Source organism: Phacochoerus africanus, chromosome 8 (assembly GCF_016906955.1).
Source record: "Phacochoerus africanus isolate WHEZ1 chromosome 8, ROS_Pafr_v1, whole genome shotgun sequence".
Taxonomy (NCBI): domain Eukaryota; kingdom Metazoa; phylum Chordata; class Mammalia; order Artiodactyla; family Suidae; genus Phacochoerus; species Phacochoerus africanus.
The window spans coordinates 95,032,552-95,057,313 of NC_062551.1; the positions used below are offsets into that span (position 1 = coordinate 95,032,552).

Consider the following 24,762-nt stretch of genomic DNA (forward strand, 5'->3'; position numbering starts at 1 on the left):
CCCCCCACTTGAGATTTCTGATTAGGAATCAAATCAAACCAGTGGGTTTTCTAATCAGTTGAATGACTTTTTTCTAGCCAGCGTAGGACAGGCAGGAAGTTGGTTGTAACCAAGATTCAAGTTTTGCCTGATGTGTTAATTATCTATGTGTATCTGTGACCACAAACTTAGAGCGTTAAATAGTCCACACTTATGGAGTTCCCATCATGGCTCAGTGGAAATGAATCTGACTGGGAACCATGAAATTGCTGGTCCAATCTCTGGCCTCTCTCAGTGGGTTAAGGAGCCAGCATTGCCATGAGCTGTGGTGTTAAGTCGCTGTGGCTGTGGTGTAGGCTGTGGCTGTGGTGTGGGCTGACAGCTACAGCTCCAATTTGACCTCTAGCCGGGGAACCTCCATATGCCGTGGGAGCAGCCCTAAAAAGCAAAAAAATAAACAATAAAAAAAAATACACACTTATACTATCTCATGGTTCTATGGGTCAGGAGTCCTATGGTTTGGCTGGATCCTCTGCTCAGTGTCTTTTTTTCCTTTTATTATTTTTGTCCTTTCAGGGCCGCACCTGCTGCATATGGAAGTTCCCAGGCTAGGGGTTGAATCGGAGCTGCAGCTGCAGGCCTACACCACAGCCGCAGCAATGCCAGATCTGAGCTGCCTCTGTGACCTACACAGCAGCTTGTGCAATACCTGATCCTTAACCCACTGAGCAAGACCAGGGATCGAACCCATATCCTCATGGATTGTAGTCAGATTCTCAACCTGCTGAGCCACTACAGGAACTCCTGCTCAGTGTCTTAGAAGGCTGCAATCATGGTGTTGGCCAGGCTCTTCTGGAGGCTCTACCGAAAATCCACTTTCAAACTCATTTAGGTTATTTGCAGAATTCATTTATGATGAATGATGGAGCCCTGGCTGTTTGCTATCTGTCAGCTGGAGGCCTCTGAGGCCCTAGAGGCCACTCACAGCTCCAACGTGGCCACTTACTTTGTCAGGACTGCTGGGGGGACCTCTCTCTCCAGTTGGCTAAGACAGACTCCTTTTTTCCTCCCAATAAGTCGTATCTGTAAAAGGAAGCATCATTTTACAGCTATAAAGGACTGTAAGTAATCATTCAGTTCAAGCTTAAGGAAATTGAAGTGTACAAAAGTTAGCATATTTAACCATTGGTAGCAAAGATGAAATTAGAATTTATTATTATTATTTTTTTTGCTTTTTTTAGGGCCGTACCCACCGCACATGGAGGTTCCCAGGCTAGGGGTCTAATTGGAGCTACAGCTGCCAACCTATGCCACAGCCACAAGCAACACAGGATCCGAGTTGCATTTTTGACCTACATCACAGCTCATGGCAATGCCAGATCCTTAACCCACTGAGCGAGGCCAGGGATCGAAACTGCAACCTCATGGTTCCCAGTTGGATTAATTTCTGCTGCGCCATGATGGGAACTCTTGAAATCAGAATTTAAATTAATTGATTCCTAACCCAAGGATCTTTTCTTTTTTCTTTTTTTTTTGGCTACCCACCCTCGCCCCCACTCCCTGGCCCCACCAGGGATTGAACCCGAGCTACAGCAGTAACAACACTGGATCCTTAACCCTTTGAGTCACCAGGGAACTCCCCAGGGATTCTTTCTATTTTCTTTTTCTTTCTTTCTTTCTTTCTTTGGGCCACACCCACAGCATATGGAGGTTCCCAGGCTAGGGGTGGAATCGGAGCTATAGCTGCCAGCCTACACCACAGCCACAGCAACGCATGATCTGAGCTGAGTCTTCAACCTACACCACAGCTCACGGCAATGCTGGATCCTTAACCCATGAGAGAGGCCAGAGATCGAACCCACAACCTCATGGTTCCTAGTTGGGTTCGCTAACCACTGAGCCACGATGGGAACTCCTGGTTCTAGCCCTTGACGCTCCTGGCCCGGAACGCCCTGCTCACTGATGGCCTCATGGATCCCTCCCTCCCTCTAGTGTCTGTTCAAACTGCTACCCCTGGCCTTCCCTGTCCATCCTTTACAAAACAGCACCTCTTCCCCATCACGCTCTGTCCCCTTAGCTACCTTATTCTTCTTTCTCATCAAGCATTTCATGTGTGTCTTTGTCCAGGTGTTTATTGTCTGTCTCCCTCATTGGAAACATCAGCTCCAGGAATCTGGGGTATGTTTTATCCACTGAATTCCAGCATCTAGATGAGTACCCAGCATATAGTCAGAGGTCCCTGAGTGTTTTTTGTTTTTTTAAAATGATTTTTATTTTTTCCATTATAGCTGGTTTATAGTGTTCTGTCAATTTTCTACTGGGTCAAATTGACCCAGTCACACATACATTCATACATTCCTTTTCTCACATTATCCTCCATCATGCTCCATCATAAGTGACTAGAAATAGTTCCCAGTGCTATAACAGCAGGATCTCATTGCTTATCCATTCCAGATGCAAGAGTTTTGCATCTATTAAGCCCATACTCCCAGTCCATCCCACCTCCTCCCCCTTGGCCACCACAATTCTGTTCTCCAAGGCCATGAGTTTCTTTTCTGTGGAAATGTTCATGTGTGCAGTATATTAAAAATATGGAATGTTTCATGAATTTGCGTGTCATCCTTGTGCAGGGGCCATGCTAATTTTCTCAGATTGTTCCAATTTTAGCATATGTGCTGAGTGTTCTTATGAAGGCAGGCAGAGCTGGTTTCTGTGTCCTGAAGGCTGGCTGAGTTGATACTGACAGGTCTGAGGCCAAAGCTTTGAGGTGTAAGCCAGAGCAGTTATGGAAGCCTGGGCGCCTCCTCTGACATCTGGAAGGGGTGACACAGAAGATATAGCACTTGGTAGGCTGTAGAACTGCAGGTAAGAGCTCTGCCACCTTTTTAGGCATATGGAAGTTCCCAGGCTAGGGATCAAATGGGAGCTGAAGGCCTACGTTATCGTCACAGCAACACCGGATCTGAGCTGCAACTGCGACCTACACCACAGTGTGTGGCAATGCCAGATCCTTAACCACTAAGTGAGGCTAGGGATCAAACCCACATCCTCATGGACACTGTGTTGGGTTTTTTACCCGCTGAGCTGCAACGGGAACTCAGGAGTTTCTTAAATAAGGTTTGACCTTGGCATTCATCTGGCAAAATCTTCTGCGGCTTCCACTGCCTACAGGCTGAAGCCCAAATTCTGCAAGGGGCTCGAGGCCTTCCGCATTTTTTTTTTTTTTTTTTACCTTCTCTAGGGCCACACCCACGGCATATGGAGCTTCCCAGGCTAGGGGTCGAATCAGAGCTGTAGCCACCGACCTATGCCACAGCCACAGCAATGTGGGATCCAAGCTGCGTCTGCTACCTACACCACAGCTCACAGCAACGCCGGATCCTTAACCCACTGAGCAAGGCCTGGGATCGAACTCGCAACCTCATGGTTTCTAGTCGGATTCGTTATCCACTGAGCCACAACTGGAACTCTGCCTTTCACAATTTGGATTCCATTAATGACACTAATGGCTAAGACCTGCTGAGTGTTTCATATGACCCAGGCATTGTACAAGGGCTTTATAGCATAATCCCATTCACTTGTTACCTAACCTCAGGAGACTGTGTCTTGGCTCAGTTTCCTTATTGTCAGATGGGGACATTCCAAGAAAAACATTTAGCACAGTGTCTGGTACATAGTTCCTGCTTGGCTAGAGTTGCTAGTACGGCATCATTCCTGCTCCAAAGATGAGAAGGTTGAGTTTCAGGGGTGTTAAGTAACTGGCCCAAAGCCACAGCTCTGATAAGTGAACAGAGATGGGTCCTGAACCCAGAATTTGACTTCAGGGCCCAGATTCACCTGACTTTCACTGTCACTGAAGACAGAGCTCACCAAGGCTGACAATCTAGAGCTGCCTTCAAGGAGGCTCCCTCCCAGTTAGATGGCCTCCCTCCTCCAGGAAGGGCTTCCTCCCAGTGCTCCCCTCCCCGTGACCCTCCCACCCGCAGGCAGAGGCAGATGCTCAGCCTTCTCAACATCTTATCTCTCCACTCTTGTCCCACCAAACTGTCACTCAGACAGAGGGTGCACCTACACCACAGCTCACAGCAACACCGGATCCTTAACCTACTGAGCGAGGCCAGGAATCGAACCTGCATCCTTATGGATACTAGTCAGATTTGTTTCTGCTGAGCCGCAACGGGAACTCCTCCTCGTCACTTCTGACTCTGCCATGCCTGGCCTGCATGCAGCAGCCTCTGCAACTGCTGGATTCTTTGCGGGCCAAATCCATCAGCAAGCTCAGGGCCAAGAGCAGAGAACAAGACCTTCTGGCAGGGATGGCCTGCCTGGTCTCAGCTGTCGGTATGTGCTCCAGAGCAAGCACGCTCGTGCTTTTCTTTGGCCAGAGTCCCTTCCCTATTTTCCAAAACTTCCAGTCCCCTGGCCCCAGCTCTCACTTTGCTCTCCAGCCACTAGCCCTCAATGATGGCCAGCCGGGGATTCACCTTTAGAGGGGCCTGCAACATCCACACAGGAGTCCAGAGGATTCCTCACCTTCCCCGGTTCATTTAATAAACAGATATTTACTGAACCCTGACTTTGAGCCAGGCACTGTGCTGGGCATTGGATACAAGGCGGAGAACAGACCAGGCATGGTCGCCTGGCCTCAGGGAGCTTATGCACTGGTGGGGGAGACAGTCAACCAACAAGTGAACACACAGATGCATGTGCAACAGAAATTTCCATACGAGAAAAAAAAAAGAGTAGAGGACTTTGAAATAAATTAACTAGTCAAGCACGACAGTCACAGAAGGCCTCTAGGATGAGGTAACACTTAAGCCAAGGCCTGAGGCTGAAGAGCTGAGCCTGCGAAAGGCAGAGGAAGAGCATTGGGCTAAGGGAACGGTATATGCAAAGTTCTGGAGGTGAGAATGAGGCTGGAATCTGGGGGAAATGAAAGGAGGCCAGGGTAGTAGAAGCACACGGAACAAGATTGGCAAGTGAGGTTGGGACCAGAAAAAGAAGAGCTTAGAATTTATCTTTAGAATAACAGGGTAGTAGAGTAAGGATTTTAAGCCACAGTTGATACGATACAGTTTGCGTGTCGAAAGCCCTCTCTGGTTGCATTGGGAACTGCTCAACAAAGCAAGGTGACTTTTGGAGGGCATCGATCGAGGAAGAGGTGATGTAGCCAGACCCGGGTGAAGGCAGTGGATTCAGAGAGAAGTGGACAGGCTCCAGAGTTCCTGTCGTGGCACAGTGGAAACAAATCCGACTAGGAACCGTGAGGTTGCAGGTTCGATTCCTGGCCTCACTCAGTGGGTTAAGGATCCGGCGTTGCCATGAGCTGTGGTGTAGGTCGCAGACACGGCTCGGATCTGGCATTGCTGTGGCTGTGATGTAGGCCAGACGCTACAGCTCCAATTCAGCCCCTAGCCTGGGAACCTCCATATGTCACAGGTGCGGTCCTAAAAAGATTAAAAAAAAAAAAAGACAGGAAGTATAATCTTGGAGTTCCCATTGTGGCTCAGTGGGTTAAGGACCCAATGTTGTCTCTGTGAGAATGCGAGTTCAATCCCTAGCCTTGCTCAGTGGGTTAAGGATCCAGAGCTGCTGCAAGGTATGGCATAGGTCACAGACACAGCATGGACCCATCACTGCTGTGGCTGTGGTGCAGGCCAGCAGCTACAGCTCTGATTCAACCCCTAGCCTGGGAACTTCCGTATGTCTTACAGGTGTGGCCGCAAAAAGAAAAAAAAAGAAAGAAAGAGAACCTTGCAGAGGTTTCCAGAAGAGTTAAAAAAAACTTTATTGAATATCTGCGACAACCCCAGCAAAAGGGTGGGAGTCAAGGAGCACCAGAGAGGCTTGGGAATATAAACAGATACGAGTCCTCAACCATGGAAACCAGTACATAGAGTTGTCTCCCCCCCCCCCCCCCGGCCCCGCCCCCCAACAATCTCTCAGGGAGAAAGAACCCAAGAGCAACTAAGTTGCTGAAAGTTCTGGGCCATTTTCACCTCATTCGATGGTGTCAAACTGGGTTTCTTTGGAGTTGGGTCTTTGAAACATGAAAATGTGTTTTCCACCGTCCCACCATGAATAAATGTTGGATTCTTGGGGTGGGAAGTCGCCAAGCTGCAGGACTGGAGCACTGACCTGGCATCCTGGGAGCAGTGGGCCACCACCCGAGGTGGTGAAGGAGGAGGAGGGGGGAGAGGGAAGAGGGAGGAGGAGGAGGAGGGGAGAGAAGGGAAAGAGAGGGAGGAGGAGTGGGGAGGAGGGGGGAAGGAGGGAAGAGGAGAGGGGAGGAAGGATGGGAAGAGAAGAAGGGGGAAGAGGAGAAAGGGAGGAGGAGGGAGAGGGAGGAGGAGGAGAAAGAAGGGGAAGGGGAGAGCTGTCTTCCCGCCCCCCACCCCCATGTGAGAAAGGTGAAGTTGATCTTTGCCTTTTGCCACCTTCCTCTGTTCCCCCTCCCAGCTCCTGGGAGCCTGCTGACTGCCCTGCCCTCCCTCTGTCTCTGGCACTCCTGGCCGGTGACCCACTGCCTGAAATGACACCTCTCTCCTCACTGCCGTTCATCATACACACGGGTCCAGGAGGACAGCAATATCTGATCCAGCTAACTCCCACTGAGAACTGAAAGAATGACTTTAGTTCTCTATCCCTCCTTGAGGAATTTCCTTCTCAAAAGAGTTTTCTGGGTCATTTAAATGATCTCTGCCCTCCTACCCACTTCTCTGAAAGAGCCCTCTTTCCCCAGGGCTTTTGCAAACTCTACTTTTCGAGTCCCTGGAGTCTCCTCAATTCAGCCTCTGGGGAGGGTAGTTCCATCAAAGGGGGTGGGGGGACTCTTCCAGGAGTGACGTTAGAAGCATTTAACAACCAGTGCAGAATAAGCACCAACAACGTGCCAGCCGGAGGACCCCACAGTCCTGGGTCTGCCAGACATTGACCAGCACGGGGTCCCGGGGGGAGAAGCCACGTGGTGGGGACACTCAGGAAAGCAGGTATTTGTCAACGAGCACACAAGTGTTTCTACATTTTAACCACCATCTGGCAACACAGTGCCAGCTGTGCATCAGTCTTGGTCTGCCCATCTTGCCCAGTCTCTGCTGTTTCGCTGGGAATGGTCTCTGGGCCATGTCTTCCCTCTGTCAGACGAAAAGTGGCCTGGGCTGGAGCCGGGTAATGCAATGGCCTTTGAGCAGAGCCAGCTGTGCGGAATCCCAGGTGGACAGGATCTCAGGCCCTCGACCCACTGCATGACCTTGAAGGGCCCAGCCGCCTCTGGCCGTCCTTCCTCTCGCTCCTTGCAGTTATTTTTGTCCAGCCTGACAGCCCTTGGCGGTCTCTGTAGTCTGGGCTCCGTGAGCCGGATGCAAACCAGGCAGCACAAACGTCTGGTCCTGAATCCCAGGAGGATTCCTCCCGGGGCGCCATCATGTGGGAACACGGCCTCCGCACTGTGTAGCCGACAGGACCACACGCCTGGAAGATCGTGACCGTGGGAGAGGCAGGGAGCTGGTTCTCTGTTGCCCGGGCCTGGCTCCTGTCTGGGGGCACTGTTCGAGGCCTGGTGGTGAGGACACCCTCTCCTGGAGCCTGAAACCTCCCAGCTGTGTGCTGGGAACTGTTGGTCGGCTGGAGGGTGGGTGTCTGCTGATGGGACAAGGGCAGAAACTGGCTGGGCTGGGCTCCCAATCCCCAGCCTTGGCTGTGGTGGACGGCAGGTCTGTTCTGGGGTTTACTGTGATGGGGTGGGTGGGAGATAGGGCTCCCTGGAGACTTCGTTGTGGCTTCCGCATAGTTACTCTCTTAGGAAGTGAGACAGACACTATGTTCCAGCCCCGTGGGCTTGGGAAGGCTGCAGCCAGGCAGTCACTGCTGCTGGCCAGGGTCTGTTTTCTAGGGAAGCAGCTTGCCTTAGGCCACTGAGCCTTTTAGGTGAAAGCATTGTTCCCAGACCTGAGTTTAGTACCTACTGTCCCCACACGTCCTGGGCCAAGAGAGGGGTCTGGGCACAGCCTTTGGAGGCTCTCCTGGGACTCTCTGCTCAGGAAAGAAACACGACCAAGCCGCTGAGATCAGAACAGCTCCAGGAGAAGCTAAGACAAGGAGTGGGGAGGGAAGATGGGCCAAAAGGGAAGGGGGGGGGGTCCGAGAGGTGAAGAAAACACCTTCATTTGTGAACCAGGCCAGGAAGCAGAGCAGAAAAGGCCATGCCATTTTTAGACCTCCTGGACTGGAAAAAAAAAAACTTCTCATTCCTGGAGGCAAAATCAGCTCAAAAAGCCCCAACTTCGGTGATTTCAGAGACCCAGGAGTGGCAGAGCACAGGTCCTGCTGGCCTCCCAGCTGGCCCCGGGGAGGGGGCTCTGGGGGCAGGAACAGCCCCGTAAGCAGGAGACCCCACAACCCCAATGGGGGCTGGGGAAGAAGATCGCAGGAGGGGTGCCATGGGGCCACTCCTGGCGGCCCTGCCGCTGGCAGCCACGGGCGGGGGGGCAGCCAACCTCTCCAGGGGGCGGGCCCTCCGGGTAGAGGATACCCCTCGACCAGGCAGCAAATTCCTCCGAGCTGGCAGGATGGTGGCAGCAGCTCTGCGCAAAGGAGCGGTTCGGAAGGCCGGGATGGGGTAAGCGAGAGAGGAGGCGCTGGGGAGGATAGGGCCGGGCACTCTTCCTAGGATGGCGAGCTGGCTGCTGGGGGCAGACAGCCCTGGGCAGCTATGGAAGAAGGACCAAGGCCAGGCAGGGAAGGCCAAGGGGCCAGCAGGCGTGGGTGAAGGCTCCATCTCGGCTGCATAGCTGTTGAGGTGGGAGAGAAGGCGAATCCGCACGGGGTCCGTACGGCTGCTGGGTCCTTCCAGGACCCCCAGGTACCTGATGACCTCGGTGAGGCACTCCCGAAAACCGATGCTCCGGAAGTCGACTGCCAGGGCTCGGGCATCAAAGAATCCTGCAAAGTGAGACACAATGAGGGCCTGCCAGGCGAGGGTCAGGCACTGAGCCTGGGGTCAGACTGTCTGAGTTCTGGACCTGGCTTTCCCACTCACCCGCTGTGTGACCCTGGGCATGTCACCTCACCTCTCTGATCCATCTTCACATCTATAAGGAGGAAATAATCCATCCCTATTGAAGGTAGAGGGGTTAGGCTCTGAGGATCAAATGAGTTCACTGAACTGCCAAGCATCATAAAATGTGAAGTATTGTTTTCATCATAATTCATGATTAACTCAAAGAAGAAACTCTGCGGCCAAGATAACTTCATTTAAGTAGACCCTTGCCAGGTGTGAAGGGACTACGCACCAGGAGGTGGTGTAGGACCACCCTGTCTGCCAAGGGGGGCAGAGGCTGGGAGGTGCCAATGGCAGCCATTGGAGCTGGGAGACTCTTCAGAGAGGGAAGCACAGTGTAGCAGCGAAGGACGAGGCCTTTGGAGACCAGTGGCTTGACCGTGGACCTAACTAGCTCCCTGACTATGGACAAGTCCCTCTCTCTCTCTCTCTCTCTCTCTCTTTTTTAGGGCCACGCCCACAGCATATAGGAATTCCTGGGCTGGGGTCAAATCAGAGCTTCAGCTGCTGGCCTATGCCACAGCCACCACAATGCTAGATCCAAGCTGCATCTTCAACCTACATGGCAGTTTGCAGCAACACCAGATCCTTAACCCACTGAGCGAGGCAAGGGGTAGAATCCACATTCTCATGGATACTAGTCAGGTTCTTAACCCACTGAGCCACAACGGGAACTCCTAGGGACAAGTCTTTTAATCTCTCCATGCTTCAATTACCTTAGCTGTGAAATGGGCATATAATAGTACCTGCTGCATAGAGTTGTGAAGGTGAAGCCCCCATAGGCATTCAGATTTGTTCCCTGCCCAAGGGGCAGTCTAGGACGCAGGACCCCACGCTGGTCCTTAGCAGCCGCCCTCAGGCCTGGGACCCTGTCCCTGGCTTGATTTTGGTGTGAGATGAGCAGGGCAACTGCCCACAGAGGTATTTACACTCTCACTGCCTTTCCACACTTGCCTTTCTCTCCATCACCTTCTGGGCAAAGAGAGAAGAGCCCCAGTGAGCACCGGCCTCATGATCATGGCAGTAATTATGGGGTCCCTGGTTCATGGCTGAGGCCCCCATAGGGGGACAGCTTGGCAGAGATGATGTTTGGAGCCAGGTCTCCATGGCAATGAAACCTGGCTCTGCTGTACACTTAGTTGCGCAACTTTGAGCAAATCCCAGCACCTTTCTCTGTTCACTTTCTCTGTTTAAATGTTTTAAGCTAACATTTGCTGAGTTCTTCCTAAGCACTTACTTTGCATTATCTAATTTAAATCTCATAAAAACCTGCCAATATTCCCATTTTCGAGCTGAGGACACTGAGGAATAAAGAAGTGAAATCATATGTCCAAGGTCTTAGGACAAGGTCTTTAGAGCTAGTCAGTAGTAAAACCAGGGTTTAGGAGTTCCCATCGTGGCACAGCAGAAATGAATCTGACTAGGAACCACGAGGTTGCAGGTTTGATCCCTGGCCTCGCTCAGTGGGTTAAGCATCTGGCATTGCTTGAGCTGTGCTGTAGGTTGCAGATGCAGCTCGGATCTGGCGTTGCTGTGGCTGTAGTATAGGCCAGTGGCTACAGCTCTGATTTGACCCCTCGCCTGGGAACCTCCATAGGCCGCGGGTGTGGCCCTAAAAAGACAAAAGACCAAACACAAACAAACAAACAAAAAAAAGCCAGGGTTCAAATCCAAAGCCAGTGCTCTAAACCCCAATTTTCTGCCCTCCTGTTACTCCTCAGCCATAAAACAGTAACGACAAACAACACCCACCTTCCAGGTTCTTGTGAGAATCAAACGAGATAGCATTAGAGAAAGCATTTTGAAAACTATAAAATGCTGCCCAAATATTAGTCACTATTTTTCTTTTAATTGAATAGATATAAATGTAGCTTGAAATAGCTCCTCCAGTGGCTGATTAGAGACAGAATTCATTTGGCAGAAGGTCTCAAAGCGACTCCCTGCATCGAGGTCATCAGCCATGCTCACTAAACTTGCAGGTTCCTAAACTCCCACTGAGACCTACTGCCTTGGGATCTCTGGGGAGTGACCCATGACACTGCCTAGCCCCGCGTGATAAGCCTTACTGCACACTGAGGCTTGAGAGGCACTAGACTGGGCCACTTAAAATGCAACTGTCCCCTTGAGGGGTAGCAAATTAAGGTTTCAGGACTTAAGTCTTTGTGGCCAAAGTCTAATGGAACTTTCAAGGTTTCCCAATTGTGAAATCACCAAAACACAAGGTGGCTTCACGCAGACAAAATTTCCATTTGTCTGCATATAGTCTTTTTTCTTTTCTTTCTTGGCTGCCATGCAGTAAATGGAGTTCCCCGGCCAGGGATCCAAGCCACAGCTGTGACCTGTGCCACGCTGCAGTGATGCTGATCCTTTAACCCACTGTGGAGGGGGTTGAAACCTGCGTCCTGGCGCTGCGGAGACACCAACGATCCTGTTGCGCCACAGTGGGAACTCCTGTCCAGAAGTCTTTTAAAAGCTACAGTTCCGTGACTTTATTGTAATGGGCCAGCTCAAAATAACAGAACGAGTCACATTTGCATTCTACTACAATCCCAGTCTGATCTACTGAGCTTCAGCTGCGAGCATGACCTATCCGCCAGCAGTGCCAAGGACACAACAACCCAGAAGCCTAGAGCAGGGGGTTAGCACACCAGGAAACTGCTGTGGCTAAAAATCTCGGGCTGGTCCCTCCCTCGGAGATCACCGTGAGAATGAGCTCATTCAGGCTAATGCTTCTCAAGGCCCTAGAGAGGGAACCCATAGTCTGTGGGTTTTTTGTTTTTGTTTTTGTTTTTTTTTGGTCTTTTTGTCTTTTTAGGGCCACACCCGTGGCATACAGAGGTTCCCAGGCTAGGGGTCCAATCCGAGCTGTAGCCGCCAGCCTACACCACAGCCACAGGAACTCAGGATCCAAGCTGCATTTGCCACCTACACCACAGCTCACGGCAACACCAGATCCTTAACCCACTGAGTGAGGCCAGGGATCGAACCTGCGTCCTCATGGATGCTGGTTGGGTTTGCTAACTGCTGAGTCACGGCAGGAACTCCAGTCTGTGAAGTCTTAAGCTCCTCCACCATCCAAGGCCAGAAGGAGTGGAGTTGAGGAAAGGGCTAGGACACACGGAGCCAGCGAAAGCAGAGACAGCAATGCTGAGAAGCAGGGCACGTTTTTCGAAGGGTCCCCCTGGATCTGCTTCAGCCCCTCTGCAGATTGTAAGCTCCATGAGGGCAGGGACCACATCCACTTTGCCGACCAGTGTATCCCCAGGGCCCCACCCCAAAATGTTGGCTGGGAGAGTAGAGCATCAGTACCTGTCCCGCCAGTGGCATGGAGCATTTTCAAGTGGTCTACCGTCATTTGCAGGACCTCGGCTTTCTCCAGCTTGGAGGAGCCCTGTGTGCACAGAAGACAGAAGAGTGAAGGCCTCCGCCTCCCCTGAGCAGCATTACCAGCACTCAACTTCCTCCTCCTCTCGCTCCTCCGATGCCTGCCGGTGGGCTTCTGCTTTGACAAAAGCCTCCAGATCTCATAGGTTCTCTTCAGTTCCCCTTTTGGCCGCCTGCCCACCACACAGCCGACCATCCTTCCTCAACACCCTCCTCCCTTTTTCTGGGTTCTCCTTTCATCTTGACTCTTGCTCTAACCGTCCCTTAAGACAGTGGTGTTCTCAGTGGTTGATGGCTCATTTTTCTCGCTCTGTGTACTCTCCCTAGAGGGTCTCCTCTACCTCCGTGGCTTCATGCACCATCGCCAAATGTCACTTCTGCATATCCCCCTGCCTCCGAGACTGGCTTTCCCGGGGATCCAACTTCTACCCTCACTACACGCACTCAAGATTGAGCTCTTGGAGTTCCCAACATGGCTCGGTGGTTAACAAATCCGACTATGAACGATGAGGTTGTGGGTTCAATCCCTGGCCTTGCTCAGTGGGTTAAGGATCTGGCGTTGCTATGAGCTGTGGTGTAGGTTGCAGATGCAGCTTGGATCCTGTGTTGCTGTGGCTGTGGCGTAGACTGACGGCTACAGCTCTGATTCGACCCTTAGCCTGGGAACCTCCATATGCCATGGGAGCAACCCTAGAAATGGCAAAAAGACCAGAAAAAAAAAAAAAGATTGAGCTCTTTGTCTAACCCCAAAGCACCTGCTCTTCCACCTTTCTCTCTCCCGGGGAAGGTGTCTGAAGCCTCCAGCATCACCCGGTCTCCCAGATGAAACCTGATGATCAGGCTCTTCCTTGAGCCTCCTGAAGGTAAGTACCAGGCATAATTCGTGGCTGGGCATGTGAAGGCTTGAGTGATCATCAGTGGAATGACCGCCTTGTTCTCCCCAGAGAACACAGGGAGAATCTTTGGGGGTGTATGATTGCTTTAACTGACTCCCTACTGGAGTCCCTCCACCCCAGCAGGGTCAACGACAGAGGCCTCACTCCCCAAGAAGCCTGTTCTACTTTCAAACAGTTCTGGAAATGTCAGTAATGCAGAGGGTCAGGGCACTTTAAGGATCACATGGTCTGTGTTCCAGTTCTGCTCTCCCGCTAACTAGCTGTGTGATCTGGTGTGAGCTACATCACCTCTCTGTGCTTCAGTTTCCTTACCTGTGCAATGGGCATAATAATCCTTACCCTTCAGGGTCATTGTGAGGATTCAGCGGGATGAAAGCCATAAAGCCGCCACCCCTGAGACACCTCAGTGAATATGAATTTCCATTCCCCTTATTCCTGGCTGTTGATAGATATCAGTAAATGATATCTGGCACTTCAAGCAGCTTCCACCAATCAATAAGATGCTATAAGGAGTGAACTTTATGCTATGAGGAGCAACGTCATATACCTGCTTCTCAAAGGCAGTGGGGACCAAGCGCCGCAGTTCAGAAAGGCTGCTGTTAATGCGGTCCCGGCGCCGTTTCTCTATGATCTAAAAAAACAATGATAAAACAAACAAAACCAATAATGAGAAGTTACAAGTAGGCACAGCATCACAATTTCCAACATGGCTTGATAGACAATGATTCATTTTCCTTGCTAGTATTTCTCTGAGGGAGATACATCCATTCTTACATTATGGAGGAGGAAAATGAGGCTCAGAGAGGGGCAGTGATTTGCTTACGGTCACACAGCAAGGAAGTTGCAAGGCTGGGACTAGAACTCAAATCTCTTGTCTTGATCTGAGGGGTGATATTCAAGTGTTTAACCACTGGTACAGCAGGGCACCTACCAATTAGAAGAGAAACAGCAGCCACAGCACTGGACCCTCTCGGTAAATGGGTCATGAGGTCGGAGGAGTCCTAGGCATTGCTGTCTCCAGCTGGGAAGGCCTTTCGTTTCTACTAGCTCATTCTCATCTCACGATACTGATAGCAGAATAACTCCTATTTTACTGATGAAGAAAAGGAGGGCTGGCTGGAAGTAGTTTGGTTAGAGAATGGCAGTGCTGGTCTTTGCCAGATTCTGGGTCTCTAGACTCCCAGTGCAGAAACACAGCTGTATCCTGGGGGGAAGTAGGGCCTAGAGCAAGGAGAGGTGTCTTCTTCTGTCCCCCTTCCCCACCCCTCAGCACACTGAGAAGAAATGAAAGTTCTGGGCTCAGAGAGAATCGGGGGGAAGGCTGAAATAAATAATAAAGGCTAACCGGGGGTCAGGTACTATCCCGAGTGCATTATATTAATTCATTTCAAAACAATCCTTTGAGGAGTTCCCGATGTGGCATAATGGGATTGGCAGCATCTTAGGAGCACTAGGACAAAGGTTTGATCCCCAGCCCAGCACAGTGGGTTAAAGGATCCGGGGTTGCTCCAGCTGCAGGTTAGTTTATGACTTCAACTCAGACCTGATCCCTGGCCCAGGAACTCCATATGCTGAGGACGCCCCCCCCCCAAAAAAAATAGAAAAAAAGACAAAACAAAAAAGAAACAACCTCCGAGGAGTTTCCACCGTGGTGCAGTGGGTTTAAGGACCTGACTGCAGCAGCTTGGGTCGCTGTGAAGGCCTGGGTTCCATCCCTGGCCTGGAAAAGTGGGTTAAAGGACCTGGCAGGTGCCACAGTAATGGCGTAGTTGCAGCTGCTAGAGGCTCGGATTTAATCCCTGGCCAGGGAACTTGAATATGCTGCATAAAAATTTTGAAAAGTAAATTAAAAACCTCCAACCGTTTGAGGAAGGAAGCACCATCATTTCGGTTACAGAGATGAGAAATTGAGACACAGAGAAGTTAAGGGGTTTGCCCAAGGTCACCATGCTAGGTACTGGCAGAAATCAGGACTTGAACCCAAGGAGCTTAGCTTCCTGATGGTATTTCTGACCAGGGTTCTCCTAGGGACTCAGGGCAAACCTCTGACAGGCAACTCTGCTGAATGAAACAGACACTCACCCCTCTGCGTTTCTTCCTGGCTTGCATCTGTGAAGGGCTGGGGGTGGACAGTGGCCGGGCCATCTGGCTGGAGAGGAAGAGAAAGGCTGATTTTTCAGAGGGTCATCTTCCCGGCCTGGGCTAACCTCGGAGGCTGGGCTGTGGGCGGGCACGGCGCCCTCCCAGGAGGGGAAGAGGCACAGGGCAGGCGTGGGTGGGACTGCTTTCTCTCCCCTTCTCCCTGGGGGCTCATTTCTCCCCGGGGCCAAGTCCTCCCCTGCCCTGGGTTTCCTGCCCCAGAGTCGCAGGCTGCTGGGGGCCACGGGTGGGGATGCGGCTAAGGCTCTCGCCAGGACCGGACCGCTCCGCCTAGCCCCCTGCCCCGCGCCCTCGCCCCCTGCCCGTGGCCCTCGCTGCAGCCCGGGTTGGGCATCGAGGCAACGCAGCCGGGCAGTCCAGGTCCTGCAACCCTATCCCCCCAGGGCGGGGCGGGCGAGGGCACGGGCGGCGGCGGCGGGGGCCGGGCCGGCGGATTGGGTTTCAGAGGGAGCCGCTGGGAACGAGCGTGGAAAGAACAGATGCCGCCGCTTCCCACGGGCCGGGCGCGCCGACCGCCCGCCCTCCGCCCGGCCTGCAGCTGCCGCCGCCGCCTCCCACGCTGCGCGGCCGCGGCGAGGGGCGGGGGAGGCGCCATCTGGGTCACAGGCCCCTCTCGGACTCTCGGGACACGGCCCCGCATCGCGTCGGGCCTGGCTGAAGGATGGATATTTGCTCACACGCCAGGAGTTCCCATCATGCAGAGGAGGCTCAGCCCTCTGGGGCTTTTCCTGCTCAGACTGACCCAACTCCTCATCAGCCCAACTGCTCACCCTCTTAATGGTTTCCTGCTTCAGAGGCTCTCTTGGAGTGGAGGGGATTCGCGGGCCTTGCACGGGGGATCAGTGGGAACGTTCCAGCGGGAGATCCAGTTCCCACTGGAGACACCACAACCACAAATAACTTTAGACAAGGTGGCACCCTTGCTATTTCAGAATGCAAAATGCCACACGTCTGAACAGGGACCAAGGAGCTTGTCTCCACCTAATAGGGCTCCTCTCCCCCCTGGGTTCCCATCTCAGCCAAGGCACCCATCACCCACTTCTGCAAGGTGAATACTCACCATTGTCTTTGATTCCTCCTCTGTCCTCACCCATCCCATCAAAACCTGCTCATTCCATGTCTAAAATACCTCTGGCGTCTCTCTCCTTTATCTCCTCTGCCCATCTCAGACAAAGCCTCCATCTTTCACCTGGACCCCTGCAGGAATCTATTGTTGGGTCCCTTTGCACCCCCTTTACCTCCTACAAGCAGGCAGAGTGATCATTTAAATGTAAATCTGATCATGTCACTATATTACAACTCTTCAAGGGCTTCCCAACGCTTTTAGATCAAGGCCACCAGCTTGCAGGTAGCCTAGCTGGCCCTGTCACCTCCTAGATTCTTCTGCTCTTTGTGCTCCAGCCTGTGAATGCACTGACTCCTTCCTGTGGTGACACATACTGTTTCCCTAGCCCAGAATTCTCTGGTCCACTCCCTCTCCCCATCTCCCAAGCCTTAGCCCCTTTGTGTAGTAACTTCTACCACCCTTCACATCTCAACTCAAATGTCACCTTCTGGGGGAGCCTTTTCTGACATCACCCCTCCTACTTAATAACCCCTGCTCTACACTCTCCTGGCATCTGGCATTCATAGCATTTATGCCCATTTGTTGTTTTATATGTATGATTATTTGAGTAATGTCAGTCTTTCCATCAAGCCTGTAAGCTCCATGAGGCCATGAACCATGTCCATCTCGATCTGTATCCAGGGCTCAGCAAGTGCTTAGAACATGACAGAGCTCATGGTTGAGCTCTTCCTCCTGCCCTCATCTTTTTTTTTTTTTGTCTTTTTGTTTTTCCTAGGGCCGCTCCTGCGGCACATGGAGATTCCCAGGCTGGGGGTCTAATCGGAGCTGTAGCCGCTGGCCTACACCAGAGCCACAGCAACACAGGATCTGAGCTGCATCTGGGACCTACACCACAGTTCATAGCAACGCCAGGTCCTTAACCCACTGAGCAAGGCCAGGGATCAAACCCGCAACCTCATGGTTCCTAGTCGGATTCGTTAACCACTGAGCCACAACAGCAACTCCACCTGCCCTCATCTTTGACATCACTGGAGAACACAGAGGTGACACCATAAAATCTACATCTTTGGCCTTTGTGGAATGGGGACATATGTGGCTTACCAGGAGAGTCCCAGCCCATGTGATGACCCTCTTGGCATTAGAAGTTGGATCATTTCTTTTCTTTTCTTTTCTTTGGCACAAGGCAGGTGCTGCACCCACAGCATGCAGAAGTTCCGGGGCCAGGGATTGAACCTGTGCCATGGCAGCAACCCAAGCCACAGCAGTGACAACACCAGATCCTTAACCGACTGAGCCACCAGGGAACTCCAGAAGTTAGATCATTTTCATCAACTAGTCAAAGAGAGAAGGTTGCAGGGGAGACCAGAGCAACATTTGTCAAAGCTAGTGCTCTGCCCCTGGCTTCATCCAGCTACATGTGGAAAAGGATATCTCCATCCAAACATCAGGAGAAGAATATAAGAGGCCTGTGAGAGCTCCTGGGAGAGATGATGGCTCAGCAAGTTAGGTCCAGGGCTCAGATGGCCAGATCCAGATCTGATGGGCAGCTTGTTTACAAAGCTTAACTCTGGACAAGCTACGGGAGCCAAGGTCTCCTAAGAAACACGGCCTTTGTCCCCCCAGGCTGGATAAGGCATCTCTAGGGGTATTGGGTTAGCAATGCACACGTCACTGCCTCTCAGCCTGACTCCTCCTCAGGGACCATCTGCTCGAGGCTGACACACCCCTTTCAGAGCACGGCAGCTCAGCCAGCCCTTTGCTCACTCTCCCCGTTCTCTGTGGTATCATCCTTCTCCCCCCACTCCTGTATCGCACAGGCAAACATCACTTCACAGCTTTCTCAGCCTCACTCCGTGTATTTCCCTCCTTTGAGGGAAAGCCCCATTTTACAGATGAGGATGCTGAACACCGGGGACTTCAGGCAGCTTGCCCAGCCTACACAGCTGCGGAGGAGCAAAGCCAGCATGGGAATCCATGTCTTCTGGCTCCAAATTCAGCATTGTTTTCCCTCCTAATTCCCATTTCCTGTCTGTCTGAATAGTCCTCCAGTCCCCTTGGCCTTAAAGCTCCCAGGAGCTCAGCCAGAGCGAGCTTGCTTCCAGGCTGTGATCTGGCCCTGACACTGGGAGAGAGTGTGAGAGCTTCTTGTCTGACAGTCTGAAAACAAGGCAGATTTTCATAGACCCAGAAAAGATATGTTGACCCCCAAGATCTGCTCCGTGGGTCTCCAGGGGTCCCTAGCCAGAATTCTGGAGGTGGTCTCTGAGGGGAGGGGCAACTTTCTAGGTGGTCTGGCTGCCAGTCCTGACCACCCCCAGCGCTCACCCTCGGTTCCTTTTTGGGAACTACCCCCCTCCCCCGCCGGTGGCGCCCTTGCAGGTGACCCCATTCATTTTCCATCAACCAAAAGGCAGAATCACCGTGGCTCCAATGAAGGGCTCTCCGAGAGCACGGACCCACTCGTAAAATGAGAAAACTCAGAAAGGGGCAGCGATCTGCTCCATGCCACACAGCAAATTAGAGGAAATTCCAGAACTGGAGCCAAGCCTCCTGGCTGTTCATCCAGCGCTCTCCCTCGTGCACTGCGTACAGTCCTCGTCCCATTCTGTATATTTCATAGCCAGTACTTTCCGTCCTAGACGCCACGTCCATGTTCACCTGCCTCCTTTATATTGTACAAGAGCCCTGCGCGTGGAGTATTACTGGAGCCGTTGCACACTTAGGAAAAACAATCATTTGCTAGCTAGAATAACAGCGCCACCAAGTCCAGTCTTCAGACTTGCATGCTTTTCATTAAACCATGCTGCTTCACGAGTATAGCCCCCTCCACCTGAATAGTGACTCATGAGAGAACGGATTTAATTGGAAGTGTCCGGGAGTTCCCGTTGTGGCTCAGTGGTTAACGAATCCAACTAGGAACCATGAGGTTGTGGGTTCGATCCCTGGCCTCACTCAGTGGGTTAAGGATCTGGCATTGCTGTGAGCTGTGGTGTATGTTGCAGACGAGACTCGAGACTCAGATCCCGCGTTGCTGTGGCTGTGGTGTAGGCCGGCAGCTACAGCTCCGATTAGACCCCTAGCCTGGGAACCTCCATATGTTGTGGGTGCAGCCCTAGAAAAAAAAGTTAATTGGAAGTTGCCTTGTGCCAAAGCAGGCAGCAATGTGCCTTCGGTCCGTCACCTCATAAAAGCCTCACTCTATGAGAAAAAGTATTAACATTCTTATTTTGTCAAGGAGAAAACTGAGGTTCAGAAAGAGGTTGTCACTCGCCCTAGTGGTGGTGAGAGTCACATTCAGTTCTGTCTGACTTCGAAAGACACCATGTGCCTTAAATCATGTAGGAACCACCCAGACCCTGAGCCAGTGCCTGGCGGGTGGCAGGTGCTCATTAAATTTTTGCAGAGGGTGAGAGGGGAGGTTATATTCTCAATTCAGACCCACACGTATCAGGGGGCTGTGTTCAGATAGGAGCTGGGAGGGTGATTCCCACATCTGGGAAGATGCCCACAGTGACCATGGAACACCCCCTGCACTTTACTCTTACGTCTCTGGGTGTGGGGGATTTGTGCCCTGCCTCTGACCCTAGGGAGGCTGGCTGCTCCAGTCCTGTGGCCCTTGCCACTGTTTATCTGGCTTTCTTTGTACATGAAACTCTTCTGAGAGTTCCCTGAGGGCAGAGGCTGAACAGGACACATCTGGGCCCCCCGCACCCAACCCAGGGTCCAGGTCACAGCAGGGGTCGTTCAGTGCTCCCTGAATTGAAGCATTGATGTCTGCTGGGGGGAGGGCCTTTTGGTGAGTGTGACAAAGAGGGGTCTATAAGTCGGCCTCTGCCAGATGTCCAACCACTTTCTCTCCTCTGAGGGGGTGTGCTTGCCTCAGAATCTAGACAGTCTCAAAAAAAAAAAAAAAAAAAGGGCTTTGCTTGAAAGAACAAAATGTTGGAGAGGAAAAAACTGCCTAATGATCCTTTAGACCATAGTCCAAAGTGCCACCACCTTCAGGAAGCCCTCCCTACCACCTCTGGCTCTGCGGGACCTCTCCCCACTTAGGTGCCCTCCTAGCCCACAGTCCATCTTGCCTTCTATTTTCCATCCTATCTAAGGTCTTTGTGTGACTTGTCAGGTCACGGACCAGGCTGCACATTCTTGGAGGACAGAAGCCAGCTCAGATCAGCCTAGCTCTCTGACACCAATGTCATGCCTCTGACTCAGGAAGACCCAGTGACACTGAATTTGAGACACCTGCCCCCTCCACCACAACCACATGGCGCTGGGCCCTTCCCCTGCTTCTGGCAGGCACGGACTTAGAGAACTGATTCTCTAAGTAGCAGTTTCTGCTAAAAAATTTTAAAAGGCCAGTAAGTCGCATAGGAAATTGTATTATATACCCCAAACCTAAGGTACAGGAAATTACCTTCTATTATAAGCTAGAAATAATTGGAAGCTGGTGGTGCTTTCCTGGGACTGTGATTGAGGCAGGATCCCCTGGTCTCAGAAAACTGGAGACCAATGAAATTATGAAATGCCCACAAAAACATCCCCAAGAATGAAACGAATCCCCCTTCCAAACCTATTCTAGAGAGTCAGGTTGGAAAGAGGAGGAGGCACCAGGAAGGCCTCCCTTTCTCACTCACTATTCTCCTTTATTTTATTTTATTTTATTTTATTATTTTGTCTTTTTTCTTATTAGGGCCGCACCAGTGGCATATGGAGGTTCTCAGGCTAGGGGTCTCATCAGAGCTATAGCCGCCGAGCACCGAGCCACAGCCATAGCAACACCAGATCTGAGCCGCATCTGTGACCTCTGCCACAGCTCACGGCAACGCCAGATCCTTACCCACTGAGCAAGCCCAGGGATCGAACCCGCAACCTCATGGTTCCTAGTCAGATTCATTTCCACTGTGCCATGACAGGAACTCCCTCCTTTATTTTAATGATGTGGAAAGAGGCTCACAAAGGGAAAGTAGTGGCCCAAGGTCACATGGGAAGTTAGTGGCAGGTTTGGGGCTGGGACTCAGGCCTGCAACTTCCCAGTCTGCCCCTGCTGACATAGGTTTCAGTCAGTTCCATCATTTATACCTTTTTTTTTTTTAGGGCTGCACCTGCAGCATATAGAGGTTCCCAGGCTAGGGGTCGAATTGGAGCTACAGCTGCCAGCCTACACCACAGCCACAGCAACGTGGAATCTGAACAGCATCTGCAACCTACAACACAGCTCACAGCAACTCCAGACCCTGACGCACTGAGCAAGCCCAAGGATCAAACCTGCATCCTCATGGATACTAGTCAGATTTGTTTCTGCTGTGCCACAACAGGAGCTCCTTTATAACCATTTTTGCAGATGAGGAAACAAGCTTAGATTGCTCAAAGAACTGGGAAGTAGCAAAACAAATACAAGGCATTTGCTCGACAGGTTTGAGGCAAGATCAGAAAATGAACCGAGAGCTGAGAGTCATTGGCAGCAGGGTGGTGCAGTAGAAAAAGAGCTGGAATGGGAGTCTAGGCCCTTGCATGGACCATGGGTTGGTCAGCGATTATTTTCTTCAATACCAAAACCTTAATTCCAAAGTCCGGTTTGCTCCGGAGAGCTTTTCTTCCCCTGGAAGGTGTGTGTGTGTGTGTGTGTGTGTGTGCGTGTGTACTACATGAAAAGTACACCCAAGCTAGGGAAAAATTAAGAAAGGATGGTTACTCTGCATAGGCAGTGCATTCGGGACCAGGGGTGTGATACCAACAGACCACGAGGGTTTCCTAAGATCTTCAGGGAAAAGTCCTGGCCAGTAGCCTCACCGGGCACTTGGACAGAAAGAGATCGCCAAACGTACCGCAGACCCGGAGCTGAACTCTCCCTCCATCCCAGCATCCAGCACCTGCGTCTCCCGGGCGGTCCCAAGCGCTTGCCCGGAGCTCGCCGGCCAGTCCGGCTGCCCCCCAAGCCCGCTCGCCCCGGCGCGCCCGGTGCCCCCATCCCGTCTTACCTCAGCTCGCCCTCGCGGCCCACGTCAATCGGTCCGTCGGACTCGCTGTCGGAGCTGCTCGGCTCCCGGGGCCGCTTCATGGCGAGCGCGGGCTGCGCGGGTCTCCGCGGGGCGGCGCGGGCGCCGAGCCGGGAAGTCGGGCCCCGCCCCGGCCCCGCCCCGGGGGCGCCGCCGCCGCCCTTTCCCAGGGCCCTTTCCTGCGCCGCAGCCCCGGGCGCCCCCTCGCCCCCGCCGTGACGCGCTGGCCGAGCCGTGGGAAGGCCCCGGGCGGTCGCCGCCCCCGCCGATGACTGGGAGGTCCGGCTCCGCTCCGCTGCCTTGGCCGCAGCGCGCTGGGTGGCCTTGGACAGGTGCCCTTGGAGACTCCCCGGAGAAGCCAGGGGGTCCCCGTCTGTCCCTGGTTCTCTCCGGGGCGCCACCGGCCTGCGGAGGCGCCTCTCCGCGATGCCCCAGCTCTGCAGAGGTCCACTCACCGGCTCCTCCCTCCTCCTGAGGTTCTGGGCGCAGCAGACACGTCCGATTAGGGGAGTTTGATGGGGTGGCTATTGCCTGATCCGTGCACTCTGCATTCCCTGGAAAGGCCGCCCAGAGATCTGCCCTGTGTAATGACCAAGGTTGCAGGGACTGGCAGTGAGAGCAGACTTGCAAGGAAGGTCAAGGATTCCGTTGTAGGTATGTTCGTGTGGGATACCTGGTCATCAAAATGGAGTGTACAGATAAATAGGGGGCCTGGAGCTCAGAAAAGAGGTCTAAGCTGGATATTTAAGTTTGGAAGTCACTAGGTAATCGGTGGCACTTACACCTGCAGGAGTAGACGGATTACCCAGAGAGCAAGTGTGAGTGGAGACAGAGGAGGGGCCTAGTGAAATAGCTATCATTTGGTAAGCACTTATTATAATACCTGGAACCATTTTATAAGTATTAACTGACTTCATCCTCAACAACTCTATAAAGTGGTAATATTATTTATTAGCATCCTCACTTGACACATAAGAAAAAAGGCACAGAGAGGTGGAGCGACTCTACAGAGGATAAATGGAAGAGCTGGAATTCAACAAGGCAGTTTGGTTCCAGTGCCAAACCACTAGGCTTGACTTCCTGTATTGCTCTTACACATCTGGCTATAAAATCAAGTACTGAACCTAGAGCTGTGCCATCAGCACAATGGCTATGAGCTACATGTAGGCACTAAGCCCTTGAAATGTGTGCCTGGTCTGAACTGCTTTGTATAGTAAGTGTGAGTGAGATACATGCCAGATTCAAGGAAAGAAGGAAGAAAGGAAGGAAGAAAAGGAGGGAAGGAAAGAAAAGAAAGGAAGGAAGGGAAAGAGAAAGAAAATAGAAGAAGGAAGGAAAGAAATTCTCATATTTTTAATATTGATAACTTTTGGGGGGTCTTTTTTTTTGTCTCTTTTGTCTTTTTAGGGCTGCACCCATGGCATATGGAGGTTCCCAGGATAGAGGTCTAATCAGAGCTGTAGCCGCTGGCCTACACCTCAGCCACAGCAACGCCAGATCTGAGCCTCGTCTGTGACCTACACCTCAGCTCACAGCAATGCCGGATCCTTAACCCACTGAATGAGGCCAGGGATCAAACCCGCAACCTCATGGTTCTTAGATTTGTTTCCATTGTGCCAAGATGGGAACTCCCTGGGGGTCTTTTTTTAGGGCAGCACCCATGGCATATGGAAGTCCCCAGGCTAGGGGTCAAATTGGAGCTGCAGCCGCTGGCCTATGCCACAGCCACAGCGATCTGAGCGGCATCTGTGACCCATAGCACAGCTCACGGCAAAGCGGTGCTTAACTCACTGATCAAGGCCAGGGATTGAACCCACATCCTCATGGATACTAGTCAGGTTCGTTACTGCCGACCCACAACAGGAACTCTTGATAACATGTTGAGATTAATGCTTTATACACATTGGATCAAATTGTGTGTGTGTGTGTGTATATACATATATATACATATATATATATATATATATATATATATATATATATATATATAAATGATCACGACCAAGGACTTGTATACATATGTATATATTGGTCATGCCTGCAGCATGTAGAAGTTCCCAGGCCAAGGATCGACCTGAGCCACAGCAGTGCCCCCAGCCACTGCAATAACACCAGATCCTTAACCCACTGAGCCACACAAAAACTCCAATAAAATATATTATTAAAACTAACTCCACTTGTTTTCTCTTTCGTTTTTTTTTAAAGAAGCTACTAGAAAAA

General features: G+C 51.9%; 1 protein-coding gene and 1 pseudogene across 2 annotated transcripts; both read right to left on the reverse strand.

Annotated features, from left to right (window-relative positions):
- Positions 1–2,564: 2,564 nt before the first annotated feature.
- On the reverse strand, positions 2,565–2,664 carry LOC125134715 (uncharacterized; annotated as a pseudogene).
- A 3,078-nt stretch (positions 2,665–5,742) lies between these two features.
- Positions 5,743–22,654, reverse strand: HEYL (hes related family bHLH transcription factor with YRPW motif like). Of its 2 annotated transcripts, none has more exons than XM_047793467.1 (5): positions 22,525–22,654; positions 15,400–15,466; positions 13,865–13,948; positions 12,347–12,428; positions 5,743–8,919 (listed from the first exon to the last, which is right to left on the reverse strand). In XM_047793467.1, the coding sequence occupies exons 1-5, from the start codon at positions 22,602–22,604 to the stop codon at positions 8,246–8,248; spliced, it is 987 nt and encodes a 328-aa protein (XP_047649423.1). In that variant the 5' UTR covers positions 22,605–22,654; the 3' UTR covers positions 5,743–8,245. The 2 variants fall into 2 exon arrangements, with proteins under 2 accessions (XP_047649423.1, XP_047649424.1); XM_047793468.1 differs by having other exon boundaries at positions 15,400–15,462; positions 22,525–22,588.
- Positions 22,655–24,762: the final 2,108 nt, after the last annotated feature.

Coding starts and splice junctions, on each gene's coding strand:
- HEYL (XM_047793467.1), bottom strand. CDS start 22,604: ATGAAGCGGCCCCGGGAGCCGAGCAGCTCCGACAGCGAGTCCGACGGA. Junction 13,949..15,399: donor CCAGGAAGAAACGCAGAGGG/GTGAGTGTCTGT, acceptor TTGTTTTTTTAG/ATCATAGAGAAACGGCGCCG. Junction 8,920..12,346: donor CCATGCCACTGGCGGGACAG/GTACTGATGCTC, acceptor CTCACTTTGCAG/GATTCTTTGATGCCCGAGCC.